Source organism: Atractosteus spatula, chromosome 11 (assembly GCF_055471065.1).
Source record: "Atractosteus spatula isolate fAtrSpa1 chromosome 11, fAtrSpa1.hap1, whole genome shotgun sequence".
NCBI classification, from domain to species: domain Eukaryota; kingdom Metazoa; phylum Chordata; class Actinopteri; order Semionotiformes; family Lepisosteidae; genus Atractosteus; species Atractosteus spatula.
In genome coordinates this window covers 13,804,319-13,830,602 of record NC_142716.1, presented here as the reverse complement: position 1 = coordinate 13,830,602, position 26,284 = coordinate 13,804,319, and the positions used below count along the sequence as shown (strand labels likewise).

At 38.1% G+C, this 26,284-nt stretch overlaps 1 protein-coding gene across 1 annotated transcript in view; it reads left to right on the top strand.

Moving 5' to 3' along the window:
• The first annotated feature begins 3,848 nt into the window (after window positions 1-3,848).
• pde4ba (phosphodiesterase 4B, cAMP-specific a) overlaps window positions 3,849-26,284 on the top strand; it is a 124,081-nt gene continuing 101,645 nt past the window's right edge. The window contains exons 1-3 of the mRNA XM_088927217.1: window positions 3,849-4,008; window positions 4,651-4,751; window positions 7,429-7,667. Of these exons, the coding sequence (XP_088783343.1) occupies window positions 3,849-4,008; window positions 4,651-4,751; window positions 7,429-7,667 (500 nt within the window). The remainder of the gene's footprint in view (window positions 4,009-4,650; window positions 4,752-7,428; window positions 7,668-26,284) is intronic.

Here is a 26,284-nt window from a genome sequence, read left to right as displayed (position 1 = left end):
TCTTCAATCTACTGTAAATGTAGTGTGTTTGGTAAAGAGACTCCTTAAGGCATGTTAACATTAATCAGTATTAATCAGTTTCATGATCTGTGCTATATGAGGAGGATACGCCTGAAAAATTGGGTTTATAATTTCCTCTTGACCTACAGTTTTACCCTAATTTTTGAAAGGATTTTCATTTGCTCCAGTGAAGATCAATTCCAAATACGGTCCAGTTTGTTTAAACCCTTAATGCAGCACAGTAATTTGGTGCCTATATTTTTTTTCCCCCTGCTCAGGCATTGGAAGGTGACGGTGAGTCTGTGGGGATCACAATAGTAGGAACTACTCCAAAAGAAAAAGCAGAAGGTCGTCGCCTGTCTTTTGTTCACGATGAGAAAAAGCAGAAGTGTTCTGACAGTGTCACCAAATGATGTGAGTACAGTGAATGTGGGCTTGTCACACTCACCGGTTATATTATACCATTGATGAGGGTTTCAGATTGGCTTTGGAGGAGGTTACGCACTTCTTAAATAAAGTATGAATCAGATAAAATAGAATGGAACCATATCTGACAGGCAGTAATGCCTGAGGAAAGGTCACACAAGCCATGTTTCATCTCTTAAAAATGAATGATATTTGTTAAAGTGCTAATAGAGGACCTTGCTTTTTATATTTCTGTGCAAACCTTTTGACTTAACATGGCACCATAGGTCAGATTTCATGTATACTTTTCACTTTTGGAAGAATTAAAGAAATAATAAAGAGTCAAGCATCAATAACTAACTGTTTTAAAATTGTAGTTAAAGTGCTGTATTTGTCCCTCATTCTCTTGCCTGGTTTAGCTTTTCTTGCAAAGCACTGTTGCGAATAGTTTATTCGTTATTCATTCCCAAGTGAAATAAAGTTATTAAAGATGCAATAGAAAAAGAATTACCTTCATCCAAGATTTTCTGTGGGATTAATACAAGAAAGTTGTTTGCACACTCTTCTGCTTGTGGACTTCAAGGGCAACTTGAAAGACAAATTGTGCTGTTAGAATTTTATTGGGTTTAAAGTGAGTTGAGGTGTGTTGCTTACAGTGACTGAGACAGAATGATTAAATAAAGGCATGTTCCTTCTCAGAGGCTAGACGACATGATTGCATTTTATCAATTCAGGTCATGCTCCAGGTTCTTTACAATACAATAAAATAATAGGTTTTTTCTTATCAAATTATTTAAAAACTTGAAGGTTTTTATTTAATTTCAACATTATTATTATTATTTTAATTGGCTACAACAGTTGTATAGAGGTAAATACTGTTTATAATATATTCATTAACTTAGCTAAATAAAAGATGATTAAATGTCTTATTTTTTTCCTGATACTAAATGTGTTACATTCTTTTGCAGGTTGCTGTATATATATTGTATGTATCATTAACTTTTACCATAGTCAAAGTATTTTGACCAGTATTGCATGTAGTGTTCTGAATTAATACAACATGTATCTCTCCAGAATGTTGTGGACACATTTTATTTATTGTTTTTTCTTCTCTGTTGAAAGTAAATAAGAATATAGACATTATAGTAAGTTAGAATATAGATATAATATTAGTTATCAGATAATGCATTTTTCCTCTTTGCCACGTGTAACGTACACCTACAACAGTCTTCATTGTGTTGTATCTTCCATTTAAATGGTATCACAGTCCTATGTTGTTGCCTTGGTAACAGTGACTCCTGATTCACTGATGTCATAATTCAGTAGCCTTCTCTACAAAAGGCCCCAAGGCCTTGTCTGACTCTGGAGTGGATGCCTCTCCTTTCTTTCTTCCTCTTCTTTTCCACCTCTGTATTATTCTGGACAGATTTCTCCTCTGTTAACATTTACTTAATGTATATGAGAAACCTCAAGAGGAGAGAAGAGGGAGAAAATATATACTTAAACCAGCAGTTCATTAGGAATGTATTTATTAAAGCAGTGCATGAACTTCCCTGTGCTGTACACTGTGATGAAAAAGCTTACAGGATCAAATAACAAGAAAAAACAAAGGTTGTGGCTTATACGGATTACATGTATATTATTTACATAGGTTCTTCATTTAAAGGTTCTGTTTCTCAGTCTGTTTATTAAATCTCGGTAACAAAATAAATTAATTGATGGTATAGAAATTTTGTTACAAATTTTGAATCAAGCATGAAATCGTGAACTTTGTGAAAGTACCGTAAGTCGCCTTGTTGTCACAAACTCACTTTCGAGTCCCTACGAATGGCGACGTGATATGGCTCTTCCTGCTCACCTTAATGACGAATGTAATGTGATAAACAGTGAATGAGTACAGGTTGTGCAGCAGACATTTCACCGCAGAAATGTTCCAACGTCTTCTGCACGCAGATTTAACAAGTAGTACTTGTCAGCAAGACCTTCTGAGAATCGGAAGCAATATATCTAGTGGTGTAAAAGTGATGTATTCACAAGCCTGCTTGTTTACAATGTAATAAGGCCACAACACGTCACCGGAAGTTTTGTTGTCTTGTTCTGAATATGAACATGGAATATGGCGCTGCACATACAGTACCTGGAAATTTGGGGGTTTTGTGATGTAAATTGGAAATTTTACAAGTTACTGTGTACATTGTACTTTTATTATGGTTTGAAATGCACCCATCAATGCTGAATCTTTCTAAACTTGAGCCATACAAATAGCATTGCAGTTCCCCTTTAATTGAGCCAGCAAAATTATAAAGGTATAAAACTAGTTATTATACAGTATTTAATTTAATCTCACTAATTCAAAAATGTTATACAAAATATTATGTGTTCATTGATAATTCAGACAGCTGAATTCACTTTAATTTTTAAAAATATTTTTTAAATGACTCTTTTTTATTGAGCATATATTAGTGTAGGTATGTCATGTCATGTCATGTCATTTGCCAAACTCCCTACTCTTATTGAGAAATGCCCGGGGATCTTTAATGACAACTGAGAGTCAGGACCTCGGTTTAACTTCTCATCTGAAAGACGGCGCCCACTACAGTATAGTTTCCCCACCACTATACCAGGGCAACAGAACCCACACAGACTGCAGGGTGGGCGCCCCCCGCTGGTCCCACTTACACCACTTCCAGCAGCTTCCCAGGAGGTCTCCCATCTAGGTACTGACCAGGCTCAACCGGGTAGCCAGTTGAGAGCTGCAGGGTGATATGGCTGCTGGCGTATCAGGTACAGTATGTTTAGTCCTTTAATGTTTTCTTGAACAGTGTGAGGGGAAACCAGTTAGATCCAGCTTGTACCAAAAGAGTAACAAGAGTCTCCTAATGTAATTTAACCTGAAAGCCATATTATTCCAACTATATTATATAAATTAACATAAAAAGACAATTGTCTGTGAAACTTTTTGACAGGAACACTACTGGATTTTTTAACAGTTAACAAAATGTTCCTAAATATTCAGTGATGTGCATTAAAAATCTGCTGCCGGATAAATGTACAGTATCTGAGACCATTTTATCAAGTAGCTGATTGAGATGCAGAAACAAAAGAAATGTTTCCATTTTTATGCAACATTTTGAGGTCATCTCTCCCATAAGTGCTGTGACAGTGTTATTAACTTGGTGGGCTGTTCAAATATTTGCTCCCAGATGTCTGGAATACCTGATGTCTTCCAGCTTAGTGAACAACGGGAGTTTGTTGGTGCAGCAGCGCTCATGGGGAGCCTGTTATGGTGATATCTCTCCTCTCTTGTTGGGGGTTTATGGATTTGGCCTTTGTTAAGGCTTATATATTTAGAGCTTAGTCAGTGAGGGAAATCCAGTGTGTGGCATCTGGCCGTGCTACAGTGGTGTAGTGACTCAGTTGCCTATCAGTTGCTGACGTTAGTGATGAGTTTAGAGGGGGAGAGTGTAACACAGCTGATGGTGTGTAACGAGTGGTGTCACTCCTCTGAGTTGTTAAAGACTCTTCAGATCCCCCACACTAAGTCTTTATGTAGCGGGTCTGATGCTCATTTGAGTGGCTTGGACACGGAGGCGGCCTGCGAGGGTAGATTAAAACTGAGGTCTGACCACATATGCTGCACCTACTAATAAATAGTCTTCGGACTGAGACTTGCAATGCCACAACACCTGTTATGCTTAGAATTAAAGGACCAATGCCAGGTGCAGAAAACAGTTCTAGTGCTTGACCTCATTTTTATACCAGTGCATTAAATTAATATTCCATGTTTGGGAATTAGTCAGCAGTCACTGCTAGATGGCGTGGGCTCAGATAGCTCTATGGGGGACTGATACATTTACAGCACCATGTAAAACCAGAGTCCACTGATTCCAGCTGAGTTCAAACAGAAGGTCCATATGGCAGCAGCAGGATACAAGCCGATGACTGTCTGGTGGATAATAACTATCTAAAATAATCTTTGAGAGTCTTTGCTGGCTTAAAGTTTCATTTTTTTTTCTGTTTCCACTGTTACATTTAGTATGAGCTAGGTCTTACATGACTACTAAATATGTGGAAACATTCCTTGCAAAGCTGCCATATATCATGAATCTGTTTTGTTCAGGTCTGAACAAGTCTGTGTTTTAAAAGGCAGACTGAGTTAACAGCCAACTTTCCCATAACCTCATTACCTACAGTATACCTCTGCCCCTTCCATGAATCTTGGTGTGTAGTGTTTCCAAAAACTAGGCAAAGTGGCCTGCGAGCAACAGATCTTTCTGTTTGAGTTACTGAGACTTCAGATTTTTTTCAGTCTGGACAAAAGGGAACCTTCTGATTTACAAGAACAGGTGAAGGTTTAGTCCATGCTGAAAGGAAAAGAAAAGAGACAGCTTTTCGGCTGTGGAGCATTCTTCAGCTGATTTTCAGTTTTATTTAATCGGGATTAAATCAGATCAAAATCAGCTTAAATAACAGTTCACCATCCATTTTCCAGCTGCTTCATCCAATCCAGGGTCATAGGGAAGAGACTATTGTTATCGCCTTAACATGCTATAAAACTTTTTTTTTTACTGTATGTGATTTAACATTAGATGCTGAAGAAGGCTAAAGTAAATTGCAATGAAACAGCAGCATGACCCTTTGTCCATAGTACAATAAAACAGGAACATCATGTAAAAAAATACTTTTTAGTCTGTATTTGTTTTCTATACTGAAAACAGGAGAATCACTGCAGAGTAGCTTTTGAAATTTAAGGCATTTGATGTTTTCTATCTTTATATCAAAATTACAACTGCAATATTTAAAAGCTTTCCTCTCTGTTTTTATATATTCTATTATTTTTTATTGCCTTTAGGTCACATATACTGTATGTAGTGTAGAATTGATCACAAGTACACAAGAACCATTTTAACTTCCCACATATCTCATTCCACACAGCTAGTGTGTCTGATAAAATGGGCAAGGGCAGGAGCTTTGCCTTTCTTGTTTTTGCCGTGAGGCTTTTCACTAACCTCATCAGTACTTTCCAGATTGAAATAGCCCACATGCACATAAACAAGCCCACATAATCATTGCATTCTGGGAGCGTCCATATAGCTGTGACCTCACTTTGACTCCGCTGTACTTCATGCTTATATTTAGAGCTGTGCTGTGTTGCAATCCATAGCTGTATTCCTTTATGCAAAACTGTGATGTGTATAATTATCAACAAATTTTGATATTAATAAACAGGATACTTCAGATGCTTCTGATTTGTCTTGAAAGACACCTATTGTGATTTTAAATAATAATAAAAAATTAATGTGTGTGTCATTAAGAATATTCAAAAGCCACCCAAAACTTGATTTAATATTTTATTTCCTTCCTTTGGAAGAGTGTGTGAAGCAGGGTGTTTATGATTTATTACATTGCGCTTATCATCACAAAACATTTTCTGATGTAGTTAACCTTCAGGGAACCCATATGTTGCCAAGCTTTATAGATAGGCACTGGATGTGAAAATAATTCAAAGCCTTTGAAATCACAAGCTTTTTACAGTACTATAAAAAAATGAAAATCTCTTGTTCTGAAAATGTTTTGGAGATGTTTAAAAAAGCGCATGAAGTTTTCTTCAAAAAAATACTAGTCCTCTTTGCGGGGTAAAATTTGAAATGAACAAAAAAGCTTTTCTGTTATTATTAAGACTCCTAGTATATTATTAATAATAATAATATTAATAATTAATAATATTAATAATAATTTAATATATGTCCATCCATTTGCCCGTTAATCATTTAAAACCTGCTGCCCCCAGTCAGAGAGCAAAGGAAAAATACTCAAAGGAAACAGCCTTTTATAGAAAAAAAAAAAAGCCTATTAATGCATTCATTTATTTTTCTAGTTCTTGGATCCTAAATCCTAGTGGATAGTAATATTTCTCTTATCGTAATAACCTATTTATCTACCTAAGCTGAAGATTATAAGTCCTGCTAAATATTCATAGAAAACACAAAGATGACCAGAAGCAGGTAAACAGCTGATGAATGTACTCCTGGCTGACCAGGTGATTACATGAAATGTGTTGTTGTTGATGTTGCTGAGGACAGATTGTTCCTTATAAAGGGATGTTCTGTACAAAATGTTTTTCATTTTAATTTTGAACCCCAGGTAGTTAGAAGTATTAACAACATAAGAAGACTTAGGACGCCCTCTAGTGCACAGCTGAAACAGGCATAAAGAAGAATTTTTGTGGTACTTTTATGTATAACTGATATGCTTCTGAATAAATAAAACAAAATAAAGAAATCTACAAGTCCTAAATATTAACCAGTCAGATCATACTGTCTCACTAAGGGTCTAGTATACATCATTCTTACTGAGCTTTAAGATGGAAAAACAGAAACTGTTCAAAGTATACAGTAATAGTTCATTTTTTGCAGCTGATGCAGCGTCCCACTTGAACTAGTTAATTTTTTGTAGTTATGTTATATTCAATTCAGCAATCTGTCTTAACTTTTAAAAATACTAATAAATACCACATGATTATTGTTTTGGAATATTTCCTTAGATTTTAGCCTTGGATTTTAGGATTTTCAGTTTTTATGTTTTGTTCATTATGGTAAGGACATTTTTCTATTTTCTGATACAACAGAAGAGCAATGAAGATGAATCTCACTTTCCCATCCCTTATAGTTACTAGGAAGACTGTTTAACAATCTGTGACATGCTAGAGCAGATATTTGTGTGGCAAAAACCCTTGTGGCTTTAGCATTATCAATTTGGTTTATTAAACAGTTTTATAAAAGATACATTTTAAACATTTAGTTGGCCACTGTACATTATTAAGTTGTTATAGTCTGTAAAATGTCTTGGAAGTATCCTAAATTATACTGTATATATACATAATGTATAAATGTATGTAAATGAACAGAGTTACTTATTATACTGTGAATAATGTACACAACATAAACATGGATATTTTATAGACTTTTTGACTGCTTTTCAACAGTGATCATTCATGTCTTAAACGACTGCTTCATTTTTTAGGACAATAAAGATCCTCCAGACTGTGGCCTTAGCGAGTCGTATACCTCGCCCACTTGCACCCTGGGAGTTGACCTCCGAAGAGGCCGGAGGCGCCATTCAGGAAATCTGCAGCTGCCTCCTTTGTCCTGGAGACAAGCAGAGAGGGCTCGGACCCCGGATGAGGAGATCATAACCAGGCCTACCACTCTGCCTTTTATCGTCCCGCCCAGAATAGATATCACGCCTGTGGATCCTGAGTGGTGAGTTACTTTCCTCACCCAGTCTGATCCGAAAAGTCCTCTGCCCTTCAGTCCAGGTGCTATGAACTCTCGCTGTCTGGGATCGGCCCGTCTCTCGCTGCCAAGTCACTGACCAGTCCCGTCTAAAACACAGTCTTCAGCAATGGTACATTTAAAAAGCACAAAATGTATAATTGCAAAAAATCTGAAATATTATACATAAAATTATAATGATAGTTTCCTTTTGAAGATCTGCTGAAACCTGCAAGCTAATCTGAAGGAATTACATGAGCAAATTCTTAGCATCAGCTTTTGTTTCCCATCGTAGTATTAATTTTCAGCAGTGAAACAATCATTTCTTGTTTTGTGTGCAGGATTTGCATGAAGGAAAGGTATAAGCATTATGATATTATGCTAATTAGCCTTGTTAGAAAGATGAAGGGTTCTCAAGAATTCTAAGAATTTGTGTGCTTGTCTATGAAAGGTGTGTTGAAGCATACAGTATGAAGGCGTTGAAATTCTGATTATTATTTTTATAAATTAATTACTTAATTGTGTAATTCTTTTTTATATTGCCAGGCTGCATCATAGTATGCCAATATCAGTTTCTTTGTACTCTGTACAGCTCTTGAAGTTTGTTTATTCGTTTAGTTTTTGCAGTTTTTTTAAACAAAGATTAGAAAGGCATTGGGCCTTGGGCCCAGGCATTGGTGAAAGAGGTTGAATATTGAAATATTTTGTAAGACGTTACTGGTGGAGTTCCAGCAAATTTTGCCTGACAATGTAACATTATTTTTCTTTTTCATGTCATGGCTTTTGTTGCTCTAATCCTCTAGGAGGGTTTCAGGTATAATCCTTGCCAGAATGCGATGATCCACTCATAAATCATGCAACAATATCAAAAATCAGAAGCAGAAATGGTAATTAATACTTACTGGCACCCCTAGCTGAAAATTCACTTTTGCAGATGAATGTGTAAAAGACATTAAATGTGATACTGTATAATAAAGCTATAATCTAAGCATAAACGTGTGGTTTGACATTGGGTGGAAATATTTTCAAAGTACTGTGCAATAACTCATTTTGTTCCACCTAGAATTGGGCCTTATCATGACTGAAAACCACTTCAAACCCAAAGATCCGGGATCCCTATGTTTAAACAAAAAGGCTCAACAGACACTTGGCAGAACTTTCCATTATTCCACCTAAAGACCATAGATACACGGTCCTAAATATCTTGATGAGTGCAGTCAGCTGTATTGCACAAAAGTACAGCTTGAGGTCACAGTAATACTTACAATGTCCATTTCTATAGAGGTGCACAATACAGTATGTATTGCAAAAAGCCAATATACTGTTTATATTTGTTTACAAATTAAAATTAAATATTGTTTATGTGTGATTTAGAACGAAATCAATTTCGTAATCCAAATAACAAATTAATGACAGATAATTTAAGGCTGAAAGGTACAATAGTGTATTTTGCTTGTGTGAACATCTTTTGTGTTGAAAATATCTCTGGCATATCAGAAAACAATCTAGGAAAATGTTGAAATTCAGCCAGTAGAGGGAGCCTTTGTAGGAAGATGAGTCATGCTGGATTTTCGTCCATTTTTTGGCATGTCACTTAGCTTTGCATTTATCTATAAAAGAGTTCATAATTGGAAGGTATGTTTTAGAAATATCATGATTTATATAATAAGAATTCTTATATTTGCCTAATATGTTTTTTATTGCTGCAGTATTGAACATTTTATGAAGAAAAATGTACAAGTTAATTCTACACTGAAGTGACACACCTGCAGAATGTACCACTTGTTTTTTTCTCCTCTCTTCCTACTTTTCAGTATGGAATTAACCTCTAATACTTCTTTTGCAGATCATAACCTGACACATCTCCTCTCTCAAATTGTTTATTTTTATGTACTGTATGAAGCTACAGTATTTCGACATACTGTAGCTGGGTCATGGTTAAAGCTTTTAAAAACTGACATAAAAACAATACTTAAATATTTAAATATACATTTAATTTCAACAAGCACCAATATTTGAGGGATCATAATTTAATATTTTTCATGTTTGATTGTTTTTCAGCTATAATTGTCATCCAAAATTATAACATATCAATGTTCTGTAATTATAGATTATTACAGCATTTTCACAGAAATCAGGAAAATGTGAATTTTATTTGTGTCTTAGGCCATGTCATTGAGGGGTTGTTTCAGTTTCAAGATATGTGTAAAAAAGCACTGGAAATCTCTCAAATGGTCTTCAATCTCTTCCCAGCTACGTAACACTTGTGAAATAAGGTAGTGTCTTCTGCAGATGATAAGAAACTGCACTTGTCTTTTATAAGGCTATTATATAGTACAAGAGTTTGCCAGTCCTGTCAAACTCAAACTTATAAGACTTGATCCTCTTATAATTGTGTATTGTATAAGGCCATTATATATTGTACAGCATTTAATTAAATTCAGTAGCATTATCATAATCTAAAATTGCATTGTCATATGGGTTTAACAATGCCTAACTTTTATTGCTGTCCCTGACATCTTCCTGAGTTTTTAGTGTTGTTTGATGTTTATGTACTTGATTCCCACGTACAAGGGTAATTGCTGAACCTCTTATTTTTTTGTCATTTTCATTCACTTTAAAATTCTTGTAATGTAATTTTTTTTATGAATGCCACTAATGGTAAATTTCCTTTAGCAGAAATTCCACTGTAGTCTACGTACAAATCCATTACATTTTGTCTTAAATTTTTAATCAGTTTTTGTGGCTGGTTATACATGTTTTAATCTGTTCCAAAAGCAGATGGTAGGATATACAGTAGTTATTTTTGGAATGCAATCATTTTTACATCAGTGGGAAGCCATTATATTAAATTGAAGATCCATCCAGCATTGATTTTTATTTGTATACCCAACTTGGCTCAAAGCAGCCTACTGTAATTGAATATAACTTATATAACATCTGAAGGAGAAGGCTTTTGCTACAGTATTACATTTTGCAACATACATTCTTGATTTTGACTTCCTATTCAGATATGACTGATACAATGGAGAAGTTGTTCTTTAGCAAGCCACATGTAGTAAATCTTTGACTTGTATTTATAGTGTAGGTTCTATAGGGATATTTCCGGTGTTCTCTTCAGTGTTTGTTACTTTTGTGAAACATACCCAAACTAGAGAATCAATTGTATGTTCATGCCATTGTTTTCCTTCAGTGTGCTTGTTTCAGCTGTGGTGAACTCACCAGAAAGTTTTCTGAAAAGTATTTTTTTTTTTAGAAAACAGTAAACTAAACAGACAGAATATGGAAGGATAACCTTCTAAAACAGTTGATTTTTGTTTGTACAGTAGATTTTTACAGTAGATCATCTTCAACTTTGTAATTTCTGTACAGTTTGGACTTTTTGGTTAGATTGCTGCTGATTATTTTTACACAATCCCTGACCTCGGACGTATTTGTAGATTTCTCAGCACAGCTACAGTATGTCCCTCAGGTTTCGCAAATGGACTTGTGCTGTTAGTTTAGTAATGTCAAATGACCCATGCTCAGTTTGAAAGGATGGTGTGAAGGCTGTTTTGTTGTAGTTCCCTCTTATGTTTCAGCAGGAAGAATATAATGTTAGACTTTCAGATGGTTCATGGATGACCGGAGAGTCCATATTTACTTCTTACCTTTCTCTGTTACCATGTTTGTCTTATCCATATGTTTACATGTGAACAAGACAAAAACAATCTATATATCTAATAAGTATCTAAACACATTCAAAGTAGACCTTAATCTTTGGAGTGATTTTTTTTCATTCATGTTACATCCCACTGTGGTCCATTTGTGTTTTTGTTTCTATGTTCCAAACTTCCTGACTTTGGTTGTTCTCCCTACCCATTGGTTCATTAATTTGTCCAACTTGCCTTATTACGCCATTCGTAATCAGCTTCTCGACCAATCAACATATAACAACAACAAATAACAAGCTGCTTAAAAAAAAGTTCATTTTCTAAGAGAGGTTGTTGTATCCTACCACAAAATCCTTGCTTGGGTTTATTTTTTTAATTAGTTACAGTGGGAAGGGTTTTCTTTTCCTCTGTGTTATAATATTCACAATCTTCTGGTGCTTATAAGGCAGCATTGATGTGATTTGGTTCAGTCACTCTCAAAAACAGTAGAGCCTCATGAGCTTGTTCGTAAGTCTGCCTTTAAAGTATGTTCTCAGGTGCACTCTTTTAATTTCAACTGTGTAGCTGTTAAATAATGAATGGATAATAATTAAATAATTTAAGGCTGATGTTCCAGGGCATACGTTGAAGCCATTTGGAGCTAACACAGATTTAAATATACCTTTTTAACCAAATATTATGTACATAAAAAGATAATTTTGAGCTCTTGCACAGAATATCCATGGGGGTGAAAATATTACAAAGTTTTTTTCAGTATTCCAAAATTCTGTATTTTTTTATTTTTTTATCTTTAACTTTGAGCAGAGACTTTCATAAGCAAAGTGGTGCTTGGACATTAAGATCTGCTTTATACTATATTGGAAACTTTTAAATGAAACCAGAAATTATAAGAATCTCAGGTTACCTCCCTTGCTAGCCTTTTGCATTCAGAACATACACCTACCATACTTTTTCTTTATGGTACAATATTAGGTAGTCTAATTGATTCACTTTAGCTATCAACCTTTTGTAACTTCTGTGTATGTAAAACCCAACTACTTATCTTCCAAGCATTTTTATGATGTTGTAAATAATTATCAGGAAAAAAAAACAGAACAGATGGAAAATAACATCCCCAAACAAAAATGTTTTCTACATTCTGAGTTTAATTGTAAAAGCTGCTTGTTAATATGATTGTAAGCTGATAAAAACATTTGCAAAGCAAAGCTTAATGTACTGTAAGATATTTAACTTTCAACACAGCTATATTTTAAGATGTAGAACAATTCCCAAGGTTTACACCAATACCCTTAGAAAGGTATTTTTCGTAAAAAAAATGTACAGTATCTGAACCTGGTAACTTTGTCTTTCACACTTTGTACATTGTTTATGCTGTACTCTTCATAGTGTTTGCTTTAGTAATGAAGAACACAACTCTGTAACATCTGTGATTCATTATAGACACAGAGATTAAAAGGTTGCACAGTTGAGATGGGAGATCTCAAGGTCACCAAAACTGGGTAATCCAGTGCTTAAATATTCCTCATCTGTAGTCAACACACCGCATCACCAAGCACGTCTGAAAGAAGTTGTGGTGAATTTTTTGGGTCAAAGCTTTAGTGAAAAAACCTACCCTCGCAAAGACTTCTGAAATCTCCAGTTGTTTCAGTTGTGTGCAGCTGCCATGAGAATAATTAAGAATGAATATGTCATTAATATAACTTTGGAAGTTTATAAGTATCAAAATAGTAGCACTATCCAAGTATTGTCCAAACTGCTTTATCTAATGCAGGGTGGTGAAGGGCCTAACGCCAGGGCCGAACTTGGCAAACTTTGAGGGCATGTCAGGATTAACCCAGTAGTCAGGACACCAGTCTGTTGTTGGGCACGTACACATACTCTACGCACACTTTCACTCATATTAGCATAGATTAATGAATACGTATAGAAATATTGAATCAAAATAAAACAAAATCTGTAATTTTCCTTTTCTAAGTACTGCGTATTAGGGACTGTTTTCCTCAATGGCAGGTTACCAGACAAAATACTGTATGAGTGATTTTAGTTTTAAAAATGTTTTCTAATAGCAGTAGAGCCCTCACAACGAAAGCTCTAGCATGTGGAAGGTGACCTTGACTTTAGTTAGCACTTGCCTTTGGCTTGTGATGTTGAGCCTCTGGCTGTGGTTGTCTAACACACAGTAATGTCTTCATTGATGGGCTCACTTGCTCAATTAAATGTGAAATCTGTGTAATCAGACAGGCAGTCATTGAAAGTGGCAAAAAGCGAAAAGATATTTTGATTTGTGAATTTTTTATCCGGTTTGCAACATGTTTTTAAGTATAAAAAGTCACTCGACTTCAGTTGTTCCTCATGTTCCACTCTTCAGATGACTTATTAATGAGATAAGCATCATGCCCTGTTGGAAGTCATTATCAGGTGTTAATTAGTGCTTTATTCACTTGTTAGTGAAATGTGTGTGCTTGACCTTGTCTGTAATTACCAGATATGGTGCCAGCCCCGATACAGAACATGGAATTCTAGCAGAATTTGTAGGAAAAGTATTGCAATTAAGCACTTTTTGAAATTAGGTTACACAGAGTTAAAACAATTAAGATTAACAGTCAAGATAATGCAATGTTTGAGTGACACAATACATTATGTGGAAAGTGTACTGTAGCTCAGAAAAATGTAGCCCAAAAGAAAATATATCTTCATTTTTTAAAAGATAGTGTTAATCTTTAATTTGTCATCAGCAAGCTGTGGAATCAGGAAGAAAACCAGATAGAACTAATGTAGTTAAATTGTATAGTAAGTTATTTCTAGTCTGTGGAAGTAGTTCGATAACTGGTTAGGTATTTTTTACCCTTTTTTAAAAAGAAAAAGATTGATTTATGATTTTGTTTCCATATCTGTTTTACGTGATTTCCCTTCAAAATAAAATAAAGCTAGTATGTTTCTACATTTTTGCAATCTGTATTTACAGTGCATGCCAGTCAGTATTTCAAAATGGCTTGATAGTTTTTTTCATGTAAAGGAATTAAGGGAAATCTTTGTATTTGGGTACATGCTTACCTTTCATTCTTAAAATGTGTAATTTGAATCCATATACTATGTTCTAAGCTGTTGTCTCTTTTCTGTTTTTTTTTCCTACCTGTAATTTGATGTAATATTGCCTGTGTTTAGCCTGATAGTGTTTATCTCTAATTTCAACACCAGCAAGCTGTGAAAGGCCACAAGTCCTTGGAATTCAGCAGCATTTACTCAGCTTTACTGAGACCAATTGCCTTTGCAGAAGCACCCTGCTGAAAAAAAAATCCTCTGTCAAAAATGACCGGGAGCCAATAAGCATGCAATAGGAGGAGCCTTCAGCTTCTGTGTGAATGTACAGAATTCTGAAATATTTATTCTGAATGAACATTTTTGTTTTGCATTGCCAGCTGGTCTGTGGCTGTTTATCCTGTTGGTCTGAAAGGTGACTTATTACCATCCTATATTTAAGACGCAGGGGCCTCTCTCCCTAATCGCTAAAAGGAACAACTCGATGAAACAGGATTGATCTGAAGATCCTGATGAATATTTCATAAGGGTGGTTCCTCCAGCTGAATGGATTCAGTGAGTGTTAGTGTGTACTTTGCAGACATACCACATCCAGCAGGAGGCTTCCGACACAGAGAGAGCACATGAGCGCAGCTTTTTCTCAGGAGGTGTATCCATGCTCATAAGGCTTTCTCTTAAAACATTTGCTTATCAATGTTTGGAAGAGAGCTGTGTTAATAGCTAATGCATAACATTGAAGGCCTGGACTTAAGAAAAGGGACAGCTTGTATCGCAGCCTGGGTTACATTCACCAGTAGCACGCTTTGCAGTTCCTCTCCTTCCTCATCTTTTTATGGCATAGTTACTGTGTTTTGAGGGGTTTAGAATTGGATCACCCTCACCAGTATGTCAGGGAGAGAGCCCAGTTCAAATGAGCTCACAGCTCCAGAACCTGACTCTTGCATCCGGACTTTCAAAGAGCATATGCATTTAGAACTGGAACCCCCCAAACTGTCTGGGAAGAGAACCACATCTCCCAAAATTTCTCCACGAAGCTCACCAAGGAATTCACCTCGCCTCTTCAGAAAGTTGTTGGTTAATAAAAGTATCCGTCAGCGACGCCGATTCACAGTTGCACATACATGGTAAGACTTGATTTTTGCTTGAAGGTGTTTGGGTTGTGTAGCGGAATTATTACCTAAATTGTGTTCTTAGCTTTGCAGTTTGTACATATGCAGTATATATAAATAACTTGCATGTGTTTTATAGTACCTAATTTCTGTTGGGATTAAAGCATTCTTTTTATTATATTTTGCTACAAATTAGGTAGCAAAACATAATATATTGTAAGATTTACAGTAGAAAGAAATTTTCTTTGATGATTCTTCCAATATTCTGCTACATTCCTTTACTAGTTTATCTTGTGCTTCATTGCCTTAAAATGAACTGTTTTCATTCAAAGGACTTAGTATTGCTAAGATAATTTAGAGAGTTTGCACACAGATCCGCTGATAGACAAATGTTTTTTTGGGGATTACTAATTGGCAGTTTTATTGTGTGGTGAAAAAATGCTTCCTGAATATTTTAAGGCTTATTTATGTGTTTTACAAGGCAAGGACCTTTAAATGATTCCTTAAAGTAATTGTTCATATTGTGAATAGGTTTATGTTAGCAAAATCTGTTTTTAGTTTTGAATATGTGGTTTTGCTTTTATGCGTCTTAGAATAGATAAACCTACCCACCTAATGCTCAGCCTCCCACCTCCAAGTAAGCCGACTTTCAAAACAATACAGACTGTATAAAAATAGAAGCACTTTTGAAGGAAAATTGAGAATGCTATTTCTTTCTTGTATGTAACAATCTTTGGAAACCAGAAGAAGCTGAATGTGCCGTGTATACTGTAATTCTGGTTATGTTTTATCTGTGTTGTATTAAGAAACATTTACATAAATCTGGAAGAAATATCTGTTTTACATTTATCTATCATGATGTTTTTAATTCTAACAAGGGAATATGTGCAATTCACCCTTTAATAGCACAGGAGGATATTTTCTTGATTTATTTGGATGCTTTTCAACATACAATCAAACATAAACTCCACTTATGTATTTCATTTCTTGTTTTCACTTGAATATTACCCATTTTCTGTGTTTGGTGCACTTTGATATGTGGTGGATACATACTGTGTGTAATAGAAACCTGTGTTTATTTTTAATTTGCAAAAATGGCAAATGATGGCAAGGATTGACATAATGCATATATAGACAAGAGCTGCTTGATTGATACCTTTCATTTTCTTTCATCTAACATGTTCCTAAGGTTCTGGATCACAATTGTGAAATACTGTATAGCCAAGACCTCTATATAAATATTTTTTTTGCATTACCTTTATCCTGTATAGAATAGGTGTGCCTTTACCTGTTTTGCAGTTTTGTGCTGTAATTCATAGCGGTTATCTGGTATGTTTAATATTTTATGTTTTGATAACAATGCCCCTGGAAGAATAGTTTTTATTGGTTATACAGGCCAAATTGGTTGAACCAACCACCCTCCCGTTATTCCATGCTCCACTTCACAAAAACGAGAGGAGGTAATTGAAATTGAAGGAATGTGTAATCGTGTATACAGTGTGTGCTTGAATTGTTCGGGCAGTATTGCACTACTGTTTTCAAAATTTATCTCTATATATTTCAATATAAAAATTGTCTACATACAGTATATATAATATCTAAAAAACGAGAAATGATTTTGCCAAATAAGCCATTTTTTTAATTCCGCCAAATCAAACCAATTTGTTAAGCAGAAGGAGAAAATTCGAATGTATTATATTATATTGAAGGGTATAATGTCGGCGCTACTGCATGTGGAGAATGCTGTGCCCACAAGTGTCCACAAAAACAGGGAATTTGAGAGGTGGAATTCAGTAGTTTGGTTGTTAGAAACCCTTTACCAGTTCAGATTTTTTCAGTGAAGCTGTTTGGTCAGAAGAGCTGTATTTGCGTTGTGTTCAGATTGGATTGAGCTGTTGGTGTGGAGAAAGATTTTGACGATGAATATCTGTGGCCTCTTATAAGACGTGGAGGAGGAAATATTATGGTATGATGGTTTATGTCAGCTTCAGGTGATTGGACAAAGGCAGTGGGGAATGAGAAGTAATTCTTTGATTGCTTAGGAGTTTAAGAATATTCCAACAAGTGTTGTATGGATGCACAATGCATAGCCCTGTTGCTTCACAGACTTCACGCCTCAGAGTGGTGTTAGGCTTGGGGATTACTTTTATGTCAGTTCTAGACCGGCTGCCTTATGTGTGCTGTTTTCTTCTGCTCTCTGTGTTTTTGGGAGCTCTCTCCAGCTTCTCAAGTTTCTTCTCATCCTCTAACATGTTGGTTAGGTCAGTTGGGCAGTCTTTAAATTATACCATTGTGTGTATGTCTGTGTACCCTGCAGTGGACTCCAATCCTGTTCAGGGTGTAGTCGTGCACGGTGCCCTGTCTCTACTGGGTTAGGCTTTGGCTCACTGTAATCCTCTGTAGAATGAAGAGACTTTGATAGAATGGTTGTTTTAGCAAGATTTGTTTCCCTATCACATATATAGCTTTTTTGGACCCTTAGGGATAAAAAGCGATATACTGCTGGGAATTATTAAACTTTTATTTCTTCAAAGTGTTGCATATTTTTTCAGCAGTAATAATAATTCAACACTAATTTCAGCACTAATAATACAGAAACAAGATTATTAAAAAAATAATATATCTAGGACCCCAGAGTGTTTTAATCTGTCAGGAGTTGTCCAGTATATATTAGTGGATATAGTATCAGTACACATGATCACCTACCCATTTTCTAAGACTATTTAGTTCAATACAGAACTACTCTGAGCCAGAGCCTAACCCTGCAGACAATGGGTGCAATTCAGGAAAATACACCGTGGGCATAATCCCAGTGCAGGATAAATGGACATACTTACACATGACATTTTAGAGGAACTAATTAAAACCTAAACAGCATGTTTTTGGACTGTGAAAGGAAACACACGAAGGCAAAAGGAGTATATACAAACAGCATACAAATGCAACCTCAGGCTGTGTTTCAACCCAGGACACAAGAGGTGCGAGGCAGTTGTTCTAATTGCCTCATCACTGTGCTGCCTCTTGACATTGTCAAAGGACCCAAGATATAACTGAAAAATTATCAAATTATCAAATTATCAAAACAGGATTTTTTCGGGAGAGCTACACATGCTTTAACTGGTTAACAAAATGCTGTATTTTTTAGAATGATCTTTTTTTGGAACAAAGTGAGTATGATTCTCATTAGGAGAAGAAACATTTTTTTTCTGATTGTCATCAGCATATCCTGACATATTAAAATTTCTGCATTCCTTTTAGGCAGAGTAGCACAGTATTGCTTGGGAAGATGGGATGAATTAAATGGAAAACTGTTTTTTCTTTATAAAAAGAGAAGTAAAGACATTTATATCAAATGGCTTTAGAAAGCATTCTAAATATAGAGCCACTCACCACTCAAAAGCTTTACTGTTTACTGAACTTTACTGAACTAACACTATCAAGTGCTATCATCGGGCCTTTCAAAATGAGTAATTTAACGGTTTTCCCAGTCTCATGGAAGCAATTGTTTTCCCATAGCACAGATCTCAACAATTAGTGTATTACTTTGGTAGTCTATGACGTAAGAAGGCCTCTGGGGGTAAGTTGAATAGCATCTGATTATCTTCCAGTGCACTGTGAAATATGCTAATTGTTCAAACTATCATAGCTTTCAAAACTGAAGAACATTCTGCTTCAATATTAAGCAGATTCCTGTTTGTACTGAATAAAGATTAAATAGCATGAGATTTATTTTAGTCTGATCATTGTTTTGAAACAGCTTCACATGTACTATATGATATGCTATTTTGTGCTGTGAACATTGTAGTCATAAAATCTCACACTTGGAGAATCATTGCAGTACATATACAATAAAAATGCAGGTTACAGGAATTAAAATACAGTTTTTCATCCCTCAAAAAGATAATTATACAAAAATGATCTTGAAAGTCAAGTGCCATTAGGAGATGAAAGAAAATAAATAAAACATTTATTCTGAAGTAGAAATATTTTAATAGTAATATAATACTGTTGAATCTCAGTGGGTGCATTTTCTGTTTTAAACTACTGGCAGAGAAACAGTGCCATTGTCAGAAAAAGCTGTTGAGTTACTTGCCTTTTTAAAGCTATAAATTCTGAGAATTCTGTCAGCCTGACCACCTAAACACCATTAATCATGACTCCAAATGTACTGTATACTGTGTGTTAGATAACCAGTGTACATTGTACTTTAAAAAGAAGTTAAAACAACTCATGCATAAATGTAGCATTAGGGAAATCAAGCAGTGGAGAGAAAGCAATTTCTAAAAGGTTTTCATCATTTGTCTTTAGTTTTGGAATAAACTAGAAAATGCACAAGCTGCACCTTTCTTTATGTTAATAGATTAAGATTAAGATTATACATAAGTAAAGATAGAAAATAATCATTAGCATTGTCCTTTTACTTTTATATTTCAATCAGACTTGTGATTCATTTTCATTACAAATATTTACAAGGTGATAAACCAGTTCAGATTACATACAGTGGTTATCAAAAGTATTCACTCCCCTTAGACTTTTTCACATTTTACTGTGTGACATAGAATCGCAATGTATATGGGATTTTTTGGCCTTAATCGACACAAAACACAAGTGAAAACAAAATTCTGTGGAAACGGAAAACAAATTATTGCATAAGTATTTGACCTCTTTACTGTGACACACCTACTGTAAATAGGCTTTGGTGCAACCATTTTATTTTAGAAATCACATAATTTGTTGAATGGAGTCCACCTGTCTGTAATTAGGGTTTTTCACATGAGTTCAGGATAAATATACCTATCACTGGGAGGTTCCACAGTTGATTGGTACAGCTCTCAACAAAAACTACATCATGAAAAAGTAATTTTTAAAGTACATCCAGAATAGGGGTATTGAAAAGCACCAATCAGGGGAAGGGTATGAGACAATTTCCAAGGTATTATACTGTATATGTACTGTATCCCCAAAAGCATAATGAAGTCCATTATATATATATAAGAAATACTGTATACTACAGAAAATATGGCACAACTGTGAAACTGCAGAACAGGGTGTCCTCATAACCTTAGTTTCCAGGCAAGAAGAGCACTAGTCAATGAGGCCACCAAGAGGTCTGTGACAACTCTAAAAGAATTAGTCTTTCATCACTGAGATGGGATAAACTGTGCATTTGTGTGTCAATTGCCTGGGTGCTTCACAAATTTGGGCTTAGGAGAGTGACAAAAACTCATATCAAATCTCGTCTACACTTTTCCAAAAGGCATGTGAAGGAATCTGAGACCAAGCGGAAGAAATTGTTTTGGACCAATGAGACCCAAATTGACCCTTTTGGCTTCAACGGTAAGCACTGTGTTTGGTACAAGTGCAACAGTGAACATCATCCTGAGAGCACCATCGCTACTGTGAAGCATAGTGATGGCAATATCATGCCATGGGGCAGTTTCACTTCATCAGGGCCTGGAAGACTTGTGAAGACAGAAGGAAAAATGGATGCAGCAAAGTATAGAGAAATCCTGGAGGTACTGTAAATCTGCTGCAGCCTGCAAAAGACATGGGACTTGGGAGAAGATTCATCTCCAAGTGGAACAATTACCCAAAACATACAGCCAAAGCCATATTGGAGTGACCCTGTCAAAGCCCAGACCTCAATCCAATCCAGAATCTGTGGCAAGAGTTGAAAATTGCTGTTCACCAACTTTTTCCTTACAACCTTTGAGAGTCTGAGTAATTTTGCCAACAAGAATGGGCAAAAATGGCAGTATCTGTTACGGATTCGGTCAGTGAAACCGAAACCAAGTAGTGAACCCACTTGCGGGAGCCGACTGAGACGAGTCGTGATCCTAATACCGTAGCCAAAGGAGAGAGCCGAGAGTCCAAGGGAAGCCAGTGATCCAAACCGAGAGGGAGTAGCCAAAGCCAAACCGTAATCCAAAACCGTAGACGAAGGGGAGAGCCGAGAATCCAAGGGAAGCCAGTGATCCAAACCGAGAGGGAGTAGCGAAGCCAAACCGTAATCCAAAACCGTAGACGAAGGGGAGAGCCGAGAATCCAAGGGAAGCCAGTGAACCAAACTAGAAGAAAGCAACCGAAGCCGAGCCGTAATCCAATAGACGTAGTAAAAGGGAAAAAACCAAAGTCGGAACCAGAACAGTACAAGGAGGTTGAAGGCGTAGCGCAACTAAGAAGCTCGAAAGGGAAACCAATACTGAGCGAGGAGGTAGGGAAAGACTAATGCTTAAATACCAGATGAGACGGAGGTGTGGTGGTGAACGCGTACCGTGATAGGTGGACTGATGAACTAAGGCTACGCCTTCTTCTGCCTCTTTCGTTGCCGAGAGGCAGGGATCGTAACATTACCCCCCTCTCTATGGGCGGCTCCCGACGCCCTAGCTGGACGATTAGGGAAATTCTGATGGAAATCCCGGATCAGGTTTGAATCCAGTATATCTCTTTCCGCTACCCATGACCGCTCCTCTGGACCGTAGCCTTCCCAATCCACTAGGTATTGCAGGGATCCACGAGACCATCGGGAATCTAAGATCTTATTTACGGTGTAGGCAGGAAGTCCATCAATTACACGAGGTGGTGGGGGTCTTTGTTGCGGTTTAGACAGAGTGGATCTGCGAAAGGGCTTAAGGAGGGAAACATGGAACGTAGGGTGAATCCTGAGGGTAGGAGGCAAGGCCAGCCGATAAGTTACAGGGGTAACCTGGGTGAGGACACGAAAAGGGCCGATGAACCTGGGAGCAAGCTTGCCAGAAGGTTGCTTTAGAGGAAGGTTGTGGGTAGATAACCAGACAAATTGTCCACGTCGAAATCTGGGTACGGTTCGACGGCGCCGATCCGCCACGGTCTTCTGCAGAGCTGCAGTGTGAAGAAGGGCGGCTTTAGCCTTCTTCCAGAATTCCTGTAGGTTAGTGATATATTCTTGAACAGAAGGAACTTCTGTATCCGGTGGGGAGTCCGGGAAGAGAGGGGGCTGATAACCTAAGGCACACTTGAATGGTGACATGCCGGTCGATGAAGTATACAAAGAATTATGAGCATATTCTGCCCATGGAAGCAATGATACCCAGTTATCTTGGGTAGATGAGATATATGCCCGTAAGTAGGTTAGCAGTTCTTGATTCATACGTTCAGTTTGACCATTGGCCTGCGGGTGGTAAGCAGAAGTAAGCGAAACTGAGGCTCCCAGTGATTTACAGAAGGCCTTCCAAAATCATGAAATAAACTGGGGGCCCCTATCGGAAACAATGTCTTTAGGGATGCCATGAAGACGGAAGATATGCAGTACGAACAGGTCTGCTAGTTCCCTAGCTGAGGGCAAGGAAGGTAGGGGAATAAAATGGGCGGATTTCCAGAAAAGATCTACTACAACCATGACTGTCGTGTATCCTTGGCTTGGTGGAAGGTCAGTAATGAAATCAACTGAGAGGTGGGTCCAAGGACGGTCGGGGATAGGTAAGGGTTGAAGAGAGCCTGCCGCCCTCATCCGAGAAGACTTGATTCGGGAACATATTGAGCAGGCTTGGACATACTCCTTGACATCTTTAACCATGGTTGGCCACCAGAAATCTCTAGAGATGAACTCCAGGGTACGTCGGAATCCAGGGTGTCCGGCGAAGCGGGAGTCATGTCCCCATTGCAAGACAGAAGATCTGACTGGGGTCGAGACAAATAACTTGTCCTGAGGGCACTGAGGAGGTACTGTTTGTCCAGCCAAGGCGCGTCTAACTATGACTTCTATGTCCCATCTGACCGCTGCCAGGAATCTACCAGAAGGGATGATGGGTTCCGGAAGTAGTTCAGCCTCAGGGGGGTCGTGGATCCGTGAGAGTGCGTCAGCTTTGATGTTCTTAGAGCCTGGAGTGTAGGTGATAAGGAAATTAAATCTGTTGAAAAAAAGGGACCATCTGGCCTGGCGAGGACATAGACGTTTGGCCGATTGTAAATACTCAAGGTTTTTGTGATCTGTGTATATCAAAAAGGGATGATGAGCTCCCTCCAGCCAGTGCCTCCATTCCTCCAATGCTAACTTAATAGCCAGAAGCTCACGGTTACCAACATCGTAGTTCATCTGTGCAGGAGATAACTTCTTAGAAAAGAAGGCGCAGGGGTGAAGAATCTGTTTTTCTCCATGGCGTTGAGAGAGAACAGCGCCCACACCATGGCCAGAAGCATCCACCTCAACGACAAAAGGCAAAGAAGGATCAGGGTGTTTCAGGATGGGGGCGGTGGTGGTGCCGAAATGCCTCTTCTGCTTGAGGGGTCCATTTACCTTGTCTGGGTCCTTTGCGGGTTAAACAGGTTATGGGAGCAACCACCGAGCTGAAGTTTCGAATAAACTTTCTATAGAAGTTGGCGAAGCCAAGAAACCGTTGTATGTGTTTAAGGTTCTTGGGTGTGGGCCAATCAGTAATAGCGGAGACTTTACTTGAGTCCATTTCCACCCCTTCTGGAGAGATGATGTAACCTAAAAAGTGAATCCTAGAAGCATTGAAAGTGCACTTCTCCAGTTTAGCATAAAGTTTATTCTTTATGAGCCGGGTGAGTACTTCTCTGACATGTAGAACATGATCGTGGAAGGTATTAGAGAAAATTAGAATGTCATCAAGGTATACTAAGACAAACCTTTGTATCAGATACCGAAAAATATCGTTAATAAAGGTTTGAAACACTGCCGGGGCATTTACCAATCCAAAAGGCATGACCAAATACTCGTAGTGTCCATGGGTTGTCATAAACGCTGTCTTCCACTCATCCCCTTCCCGAATACGGATTAAATTATAGGCCCCCCGTAGATCCAGTTTAGTGAAGATCTTGGCCCCATGCACGGACTCAAGTGCTGCCGGGATTAGGGGCAAAGGGTACCGGTTTTTAATAGTGATTTCATTAAGGCCACGATAATCAATACAGGGACGGAGCCCACCATCCTTCTTTTCCACAAAAAAGAAACTGGCACAAGCAGGTGAAGTAGATGGGCGTATAATTCCAGCCTTTAGAGAATCTTGTATATATATTTTCAGGGCTTCTGATTCCGTATTGGAGAGCGGAAATATACGACCCCTAGGAGGAATAGATCCAGGCAAAAGGTCTATGGCACAGTCATAGGATCGGTGGGGTGGGAGAGCCAAGGCCTCTTGCTCATTAAAGGCTTCCTGTAGATCAGAATATTGGGGAGGTATCGTAGGAACGCCAGAAGGGGGCGTTTCTGTGAGTGCAACTCTTACAGGCAGACGACAGCACCTACCAATACATTAGGGTCCCCAAGTTAAAATTTCTCTACGGGACCATGAAATGGTAGGGTCATGCTGTTGGAGCCAGGGAAATCCTAGTACAAGAGGATGTGATGGGGTCTCGATGAGATAAAACCAGATATCTTCTACATGTGTGGCGCCAATTTGAAATCTTATTAGATCAGTTCGCCATCTTATAAGTCCTGGAGACACTGGAGAACCATGAATAGATAGTACACGAAGAGGAGGAGTCACCTGGGTCAGGGGAAGTTTCCAAACTAGAGCTAAGGAGACGTCGAGGAAGTTCCCCGCTGCGCCCGAGTCAATAAAAGCTAGAAGTGAGATCTGTTTATTACCCCAAAACAAAGTAGACATAATAGACAATCCTGAGGAACACTTAGAAGATTGAGTCAACTCACTCACCCCAGGATCTTGAGCAGTTGGGAGGCGCCTCAGAGACGAACATAAGGCAGGGCAGTCAGCTTTAAAGTGTCCTAATTTTCCACAGTACATACAGCAGCCCTCTCGTCTGCGTCTCTCTCTTTCTTCAGGAGTTAACCGGGCGTGGGCAATTTCCATGGGTTGTTCTGAGTCTAGAGTGTTGGTAGGTGGTGGCTGAGGAACCTCTTGTATCTGTGTCTGAGACCTTTCTCTATTCCTCTGATGAAATCTAAACTCTAACTCTAACACCTGGGAAATCACTTCCTCCAAGGTTCTGCCCGGCTGTGGCATAGTTACCAGGCGATCCTTTATTTCTTCACATAATCCTTGCAGGAAAAAAAAAATTAGGACCTCCTTATCCCAGGGAGTCTCTGCTGCTGCCACTTGAAAGTCTATGGCATAATCCTGTGCAGACCTGCAGCCCTGACGGATAGATGAGAGGCGGTAGGCGGAGTCTTGACCAGCTGCGAAACGACAAAAAACCCCCTTGAATTTCTCTAGAAAGAGATCATAGTCCTGTACCTCAGGAGCCCCGCGATCGAGTAAGGCAGTAGCCCATTCCAGAGCACGGCCAGTTAACAGAGAAACTACGAAGGCAATCTTGTCTTGAGGAGAAAAAAAAGCTACCGGATGGAGCCTGAAAACCTGCGCACACTGTGCCAAGAAGCCCCGGCATTTTGTAGGGTTGCCGTCAAACCTGTCAGGGGGTGTGAGTGGAAGAGGTCGAGGAGCAGGTGTAGAAGCTGGCGGAGGCGGAGCCGAAGTGGCAGCTCCAGCGTTACTTACACTATTACCAGTAGGCGGCATTGCCGACAGGTGCGCAGAAATCTGTTGTACGGAAGCCTGTAACTGGAGTAAGGCTTGCCAGTGCTGATCCAAAACCGAGCGAATTTCCTCTTGCTCCGCTGGGTCCATGTTAAGGGGCTCAGTATTCTGTTACGGATTCGGTCAGTGAAACGGAAACCAAGTAGTGAACCCACTTGCGGGAGCCGACTGAGACGAGTCGTGATCCTAATACCGTAGCCGAAGGAGAGAGCCGAGAGTCCAAGGGAAGCCAGTGATCCAAACCGAGAGGGAGTAGCCAAAGCCAAACCGTAATCCAAAACCGTAGACGAAGGGGAGAGCCGAGA